Source organism: Passer montanus, unplaced genomic scaffold (assembly GCF_014805655.1).
Source record: "Passer montanus isolate IOZ18808 unplaced genomic scaffold, ASM1480565v1 scaffold11, whole genome shotgun sequence".
NCBI classification, from domain to species: Eukaryota; Metazoa; Chordata; class Aves; order Passeriformes; family Passeridae; genus Passer; species Passer montanus.
This window is the reverse complement of record NW_024357613.1, coordinates 14,481,440-14,489,924: the sequence shown is the minus strand read 5'-3', so window position 1 is coordinate 14,489,924 and position 8,485 is coordinate 14,481,440. Positions and strand designations below refer to the sequence as shown.

The following is an 8,485-nucleotide window of genomic DNA, read 5'->3' as shown; positions in this document are numbered from 1 at the left end:
TATATATATATATATATATATATTTATTTATTTATATATATATATATAGTTATATATATATATACTGGGAATTTCTGATAGAAATATAATTTGCTTCTGCCTCTTAGATCTATACACAACCAAAGGAAATAAATGATGACAAATAGAAATGGTATCCAATACCATATGTTGCTGACATCAGGACTCTGCATATGACTGACGGAGACCTCAGAAGGAAAAAAGCAGGAAAAGAACCAATTTAACCTGAAGGAGAATCTTCATAAGCACAATTAATAGGAGCTGTGAAATAATGACACGAACCAAGAGAAATGGTTAACCTCGAGATATTTCTCTTGGAGCACAGGAGCTGGGATGCTCAGAACTCTGCTGCTTAGATTACTGAAACACCACCACTCTCTCAGCAGTTAGGAGACAGAACTTCTTTTCACAAGCAAACACTTTGCAAGAATGATTTTAGCAAGCTCAGGTCTGTCTTTCTAGTACAGCCATTAGCCAATCAATGCAATTCATGCTGAACCTCAGATGACAATGGCCCTGTAACTGGAATTCATTCCATTCAACCTCATCCCAGCTCGAATTTTACATCATGAATAAGAAGGATGGGACTTCTTGGGGACTCCCTGGGGACTTCTCTGTTGCTGTGCCATTTAACTTGCAAAGCTCTTTAATACCTCAGCAATGGACAGCAACAGGGAGCTGTTGAATGGACAGAGAGGCGGACACACAAATACCACCAGGCGTTCAGTGCTGTGTGTGCCTTGAACCTCCACAGCAGTTAGCAGTCACTGCACCTCAGCAGCACTACACTCCTAAATTTCTCAGCTTTGGAGCACTCATCTCTTCCTCCACTTTTCATCTCCTCAGAAGGGGAAAATTTTGCAACATAAATATAATGAAGAAATAAAGAATGTAATTCTTAAAATAGCTCAGCATGGAAAAAAACCAAACCTGGTGTAGCAAAACACTAATTTGCAGTTATGCATCTGATGGTAGGGGGGAGACCTTTACACACCAAAGGCTTGGAGATCTGGCAGATAGAGACCTTCAAGTGTTGTTTTTAATGCCCAGTTTTTGCTGAGACACGCTAAGAGCCCAGATGGTAAGAATGCATAAACATCATGCTTGTTAAAAAAAACTTAGCACCTTTTCTTCTGTATAAGAGCAAGCAAGAGAGTAGAGTGTGAAGTAACAAACTGAAGTATCAATGTCTTCTTATTAAGGCTGAGTTCCTTTTTTTCATTCCTGCTACCTTGTGTTCCCTTATGTTGACTGAAGAGTCCTGACAATTCAATCATTCAGCTCTTGAGTTGCTATAAATTCCACATGTACACTAGTATGAATTACCATTTTTCCCTCACCAGTTTCTGAGGAAAATTTAATTACACAACTTGTCTGGGAGAAATATTCTCCCAGGAAGCTGTACTGGATGTCTTGTGTCGTCTTGTTCTACATCAATGCCCAGGTGCCTAGGCTGCTCAGGGAAGTGGTAGTCACCACTCTTGGAGGCACTTAAAAGCATGCAAGTGTGGCACTTGAGGACATACCTTAGTGGTGGACTTGATGATCTGAAAGATCTTTTCCAACCTAATCAATTCTATGACCCTAAGCCCTCACATTCTGTGTTTGAAATGATCATTTGTGAAATGCAAGAGAGAGCACTGTTGTGAACTTCAACAGCTGACCTTCTCTGAAGTTTCTCTCAAATCTCACAGAAACATGAGGTAATTCTGAAACACAGGCTTTCCATCCCCAGGACTGGTCCATGCCACCCACTCCCCTGGAGCTACAGCACCCAGGGACACCAGCAGCCTGCAGCCACGCCCTGTTTGAAACACCCTGGTGCAAGTAAAGTTCAAGGTAACCTTATGGATCAGGGTCATATTACTTTTCAACACCTGCCCAGGTCTATATAACCGCACAATGCCTCCTTGTGTGGCACAAAGGCCCTCCCCTGCTGCTGACGCACAGCTCCAGACATGCTGTTTCCTGCCACAGGGAACTCTGCCTCCATGGCCACCAAGATCCCAGCTGAGAAATTTCGGAAATGTCAGTGTGAGACACACCATTCTGAAAGCATCCTGTACCAGATCCTTAAGAAGGAGGGTGGAAGTGAGACCAGGTGGCACCAGCAGCATTGCAGTCCCCATTGCTCTGCAAGAAGCAAAGGCTGCCCTTGTTTGGACAGGAGAAGGGTTGTCCTGAGAACACCAGAAGACACATGCAGAAGAGCTTCTGAAGTGCTGTTGAAGACTTCAGCTTTTATTAGAAACTTACCTTCTTTTTATCACATGCCTTGGGAGGATCAGTTTGTCCTCATACAACAGAACTGGGCCCATAATTCTGAAACACAGGCTTTAAATCCCCAGGACTCGTCCATGCCACCCACTCCCCTGGGGCTACAGCACCCAGGGACACCGGCAGCCTGCAGCCACGCCCTGTTTGAAACACCCTGGTGCAAGTAAAGTTCAAGGTAACCTTATGGATCAGGGTCATATTACTTTTCAACACCTGCCCAGGTCTATATAACCGCACAATGCCTCCTTGTGTGGCACAAAGGCCCTCCCCTGCTGCTGACGCACAGCTCCAGACATGCTGTTTCCTGCCACAGGGAACTCTGCCTCCATGGCCACCAAGATCCCAGCTGAGAAATTTCGGAAATGTCAGTGTGAGACACACCATTCTGAAAGCATCCTGTACCAGATCCTTAAGAAGGAGGGTGGAAGTGAGACCAGGTGGCACCAGCAGCATTGCAGTCCCCATTGCTCTGCAAGAAGCAAAGGCTGCCCTTGTTTGGACAGGAGAAGGGTTGTCCTGAGAACACCAGAAGACACATGCAGAAGAGCTTCTGAAGTGCTGTTGAAGACTTCAGCTTTTATTAGAAACTTACCTTCTTTTTATCACATGCCTTGGGAGGATCAGTTTGTCCTCATACAACAGAACTGGGCCCCTCTTTTTGTCCTGGGCATGGCACAAGAAGGAGTGGATTTTGAGCTGAGAGAGATTCCAGCTACCAGTTTATTGAAAAAAATCCTCCTCAATCAGTCTTCAACAGCTGTGAATGAAGTGGGCAGCTCATTAGCAGGAGCATCTTTCACAGAAGTTCAGAAGATGAAGAATTTATTGTGGAAATTCTGGGACCTGGACATAAGTGCAAAAGAATATGCCTATCTTAAAGGAATTATTCTTTTTAATTCTGGTAAGTCCTCCCAGAAATTACACAAATGATTATATGCCTAGAAAGATATTTTACATTTTTTATTTATGTATAGAACATGTTTTGTTTTACTCATTTTTAAGAATATAGTTAAAAGTTCTGAAAAACCTATATTCCATGATTTAACCGTTTTTCTGCCTGATGTGGTTTATTTTGGTTCCTTGGATAAGTGCAGTACGTCACCCACTGTAAGTCAAAACAATCTCTATCTGACAAATTTTAAGTCATAAAGAATTGTGCAACTTCAAATTGACTTCCAGTTCAAAGGTAATGCAGCAGCCTCACCCTCACGTCACAGCAAGGGAGAGAGGGTACATGGGCATATGATGTGAACTTTAGAAGTATTTTAGCAAAGGCTTCTCCAGTCACAAAAACATTGGAGAAAATAACCACCTGATTTTCATCAGTGAGGCAAAAGGATGCTGTGTTGAGGTTACACAGCTTTTATGTATTTATATCCTTTACTTATATAATTTAGTATCTCTGCTTTCAAAGCCTGGGACAGCAAACTAAGACTTCTGATTACATCCTTTCACTTGTGATGCCAAGTTCAGCTCCTTAGGAAGGAAGGTTGCCTCAGTCAGCACCATGGAGTGCATGAGTCATTAAAAGCAGAGCTCTAAGTCCACTAAAGTAAATGGAAAGATTTATTGACTCCAGCCTGCTCTGGCTCAGATGCCCAGCTCCTTCCACAGCAATCGCTGCTGCTGGCTGCACTGTCAGCAGTGTGCTGTACTTGGGACTGCACCAGAAGGATACTTGAATGCTTCAGTTATTCCGTTAAATTTCTCGTGGTGGATGGTTTATAGGCTGCTCAAAGGCTGTGTGACTTATATATTTGTTTCCAATGGGATTCAAATTTTGATTCTTGAGGTGAAATGTCATCCAGATGCCTGGTATTGCCTTGAGTGTCTATGCCACAGCATCAAACCAGAAGAGTTTGTTCCAGTGCAAGCTTTTTTCACAATAAAATCAGGCTAAAAGAAACCACTGTTTATATCCAGGGGGGTCGATAAGAGGCCTCATCTGCAGCAGCTTACACAGTTTAACTAGCTGGCATTTTTATTGTCTCTGTGGGTAAAATGCAATTTTCACTTAAGGAGAAGCAGTAGCAGGGTTATGTTCTGGATTTGTGCCTCCTAAAGGCCTGCTGCTTCCCCAGGGTGCTGTATGAGAGAGCCAGCAGCCCTCAATGCTGTCAGCAGACACATTCCAGAGTTTCAGGAATGACACTCAGCTCTTAGTTGGGATGACCCTGTTCCCTGGAATATTCCTCCATGAGCTGCAGAAGGCAACCTGGAGAATATTAGTTAAGCTTAGATTCAGCTAAGCCTCTATTTGAAACAGTCACCATCTGAGTCTGGGCTGAAACAGGTACTCAGGGCTTATACACAGCCCAAACCACCCAAAGAAGCATGACAACTATGCAAAGCTTTGCTTGTATCCTGAGTGATCTCTTGAGACACAGACATTGTGACAAACCGCCCTTTGCTGCAAACAAATCTGTACAGCTGTTGTTCACAACTACTACTTTTAATAGTTTTTCAACACTTTCCACCAAACTCAGAAAATGTTTTCTACATATTTGCAACACATTTTCAAACTTTTCAAGTTTTGGCTTGATGTTTGGCAAAATGCTACTATTTTTACAGGCCTCAGTTCTGAAAGGCTTTTAGGAAGTCGCCAGCAGTGACAATGGTTAACTGACTCTCTTTTGGATTACGGAGTACCTCATTAACATCCTTAATGTTTTACTTCTGTTGGGACCACCAAAACTGACTGAAGCAATGGGGAAGGGCCAGGACCAGAGCAGTCCAGAGCTGGGTCATGAGTGGAGTTCAACAGGACATCCAGGCATGCAGCTGTAGCAGCCATCACTTGGATAAGAAGCACGACAACTATGCAAAGCTTTGCTTGTATCCTGAGTGATCTCTTGTGACACAGACATTGTGCTTACTATAGTTAGAAAAATCCCTTTGGCAAGAGGGTGGCAGGCAGCACAATGGAGTGTAGGTCCTCCTATAAGAATCATAGAATGCTTTGGGTTGGAAGGGACCCTAAAGATCATCTAATCCAACCCCTCTTCCATTGGAAAGGACACCTTCCACTAGACCAGGTTCCTCCAAGCCCCATCCAGCCTGGCCTTCTGGCCAGCCCTGGGCCTGTGGCATTCACAACATCTCTGGGCAAGCTGTTCCAACACCTTACCACTCTGACAGTTAAGGATTTCTGCCTACACATCTGACCTAAGCCTACCTACCTACCTACCTTCTCTCTGTTCAAGGCCATTTCCCCTTCTCCTATCATTATAGCCCCCTGTAAAAAGTCTCTGTCCAGCTTTCTTGTAAAGCCCCTTTAGGTACTGGAAGGTCTTTCCAAAGCCTTTTCTTCTCCAGGCTGAACAACCCCAACTCTGTCAGCCTGTGTCCATAGGAGAGGTGCTCCAGCCCTCTGATCATCTTCAGGGCCCACCTCTGGAGTCATTCCAGCAGGTCCATGTCCTTCTTATGCTGAGCACCCCAGAGCTGGAAATAACAACAGAATCTGTGCAGCGCCTCTGTGTGGGAGGCTCTGGCTGGGTTACTGATTGACCACATCTGGGCTAGCAAGAACCTGCAAAGAAAAAGTTGTGCACCAGCTCCTGAGGGGAAACTGGCACCTTGCATCAACAGAATCCAGACTCTCCAGAACATATTGGCATCCCCAAGCTACCCAGGGGAGCTTTGGCTGGGTGACTTTGGAGCTGTCTCAGTGTCTGTGGGTGAAGGGTCAAGCTGCAAGGCTTTGCCTACTTGGACCCAGGCAGTAAGTCAAAGGAAGGAGCAGGTAGGACTGTTCATCCACACAGGAACAGCACAGAGTGAGGTGAAAACACTTTTGTGTTTTTGACAATTGTCTGAAGAGCAATTGGGACTGCACAGTGAAGAGATGGGAGCAGTGAAAAACAGTGCTGTTATTATATCAGTGCCATACATACACATATTTATGTACACATATGTATTCAAAAATTCCATCAAGGCTGTGACAGGGCTTCTGTTAAAAAAAAGGATACTCTTAAGAGGTTCACAGTTCAGCTGGAAACATGTGTTTGAATGTTATTACAACATATCTCAGAACAAGAAGCGTCTCATAATATGTAAATTAAAGCCAGTGTTTGGTTACATAGAAAAGAAGACCAAATGGGAAAATTAAGTATATTTGAAGAGATATAAACTATTGCAACTTCATCCTGAATCCACAAAATCCTGACAATTTCCTTTCCATGAAAAATCTAACATTTGGAATCATCCTCACAGCTTGCAGCTGCTGGTAATCCTAGGGGAGATTGATGACTTTTGCAAACACTTGATTTCTGGCTAGCCTGGTTGCAGGTTTGGCTGAGGCTTCTTCTCCTCTGGCAGTGATGTCTAGGAAGAAGAGAGTTGCTGAAGGCTGACAACAGTCAGCCAGTTTCAGACTGCAGGAAACCCAGCCAGGTTGGTTTTGCCCTGGTACAGGGCACTAGGCAAGAATGCTCAACTTCCCACACTGAAATGAATGATCCTGTGTGAAACACACGTGGTGCGAGCTATTCAGATCCTATTCCAGGAAGATGTGGGGTCAGTCACTGTAAAAGTTGCCAAATAGTGTGTTCTACCCTCTGTCCAGACTGCAACAATTCTAGGAGAGAAAAGACGTCCTTAGAGAGTGAGAACAGGAGGCAACAGGTTACTGAGAGCTACATGGCCAGGCAATCCCTCCAGAGGCAAAGGATGAACACAGGGTGTCCTTAGCACTGAGTTCAGGCACCCACAAACACCTTCAGTGAGCCAGCAGGTCATATGCTGTGGGAGGTATGTGATTGAGGCTCAGGACCGTGACTCCATAGGGCAAAGGCCTCTCCTTCTTCAGGCACTCCTCATGCTGAGGCACCCCTCCTGCTCTTTTTAGACTGTAATTGAAAATACCTAGATAATATGGTGAACCACAGTGCCCCAGCTTAGTCTAGTAAGCAGAGGCAACAATAGGATGGAGATGGGGCTGGGTGTACTGGAAACCTACATCTTCAGGCTGTAAGCCATCATCTCCCTCTCCTGGTGTTACCTAGGTAGGGTAGATTAGAGCTGGAATATTTCCACCTGCCCAGACTACTATCTCAGCATCATTTGATAGATGGGTAGATGGTAGATGACACTACAAAACTTCTTCTTCATCTGTACTGAGTCAAAATTACCTGCTGTTACCATTTCAAAGCTGGATTTTAATGTAATGGGCTAGATTCCAATGTGATTACAATGCTGCCAAATGCTCATTTAAATTATTGAGCTACACATACCTTCTTTTTCCAAAAAACATGTTTAGGAAGTGTTTATTTTTTTTCTCTATGGAGAAAGTAGTGCTATAAGCCAGAAATCCAGACACCCATCATTACAAAAGGCACAGAATAGAAATGTTTACTCAAGATTTGTTATTTTACGTTTTGTTTTGACAGAATGTTGTGTCCTGAAATGTCTCCCTTATGTACAATCACTGCAGCAGGAAGCTCAGAAAGCCCTGATGGAGTTTATCTCAACAATGTTCCATGGAAGCCTCAGCAGGTTTTCTTCGATTCTTCAGCTAATCACATCTCTTCGAGACATTGATGCAGATGCTACTGAAGAGCTCTTCTTCAGGCCCATCCTAGGAGAGGCCACCCTAAATGCAATACTTCTAGAAACCCTATATATCAATCCAGACTGGCTTTGAAAGCAAATGACATCTAAGCAATAAAAAATTTCATTTTGAAGAGATGAGAGAATATTATGAGCTAAATAAACATGTTTCAAGCAAATCATTGATGCATATTTGTAAGCCATATATGCTTCAACGATGAAGTAATTTTGTAACATTTTAGAATTAAAAGCAGAGAAAATGAAGCATTTCATGATACTCTGTGCTTAAAAAAACCCTTAGTCTAAGTATTTAAAGATTGTCTAGGAACACCAGCATACTTTCCAGTTGTGCTTGGTTCAACTGTATTATTTCTAGTGAGCATTTTCCCAGCTCTTTATACTTTATGCTTTTGGCTTTAAGGAACAGGGGCAATGGTAAATTTTATTCAGTTGAAGATAGATACATAAAAGCCTGGTCAATAGTAAAATCAGTATAAATCCTTTCTTTTCTTTTTCAGTCTCTGACCCCAATCCTTTTTCTTTTCCACTGTGAACTCTAGTCCTTGGCTGTAATTGCTGGATGGAGCTCCCCCTTACTAACTGCTTTCTTGTAGGTTCTTTTCTAAGTCTTGCAGTAAAC

The 8,485-nt window shown here is 43.3% G+C and overlaps 1 protein-coding gene across 1 annotated transcript; it reads left to right on the top strand.

Annotated features, from left to right (window-relative positions):
• The first annotated feature begins 2,589 nt into the window (after positions 1–2,589).
• Positions 2,590–7,939, top strand: LOC120512382 (nuclear receptor subfamily 0 group B member 2-like). The gene is made up of 2 exons (XM_039730622.1): positions 2,590–3,196; positions 7,686–7,939. The coding sequence occupies exons 1-2, from the start codon at positions 2,590–2,592 to the stop codon at positions 7,937–7,939; spliced, it is 861 nt and encodes a 286-aa protein (XP_039586556.1).
• The last annotated feature ends 546 nt before the right edge of the window (positions 7,940–8,485 follow it).

Bases quoted from the DNA above. Each gene is read 5' to 3' on its own strand.
- LOC120512382 (XM_039730622.1), top strand. From the start codon at position 2,590: ATGCTGTTTCCTGCCACAGGGAACTCTGCCTCCATGGCCACCAAGATC. The intron at 3,197-7,685 runs GTAAGTCCTCCC...TTGTTTTGACAG, and splicing joins AATTATTCTTTTTAATTCTG to AATGTTGTGTCCTGAAATGT.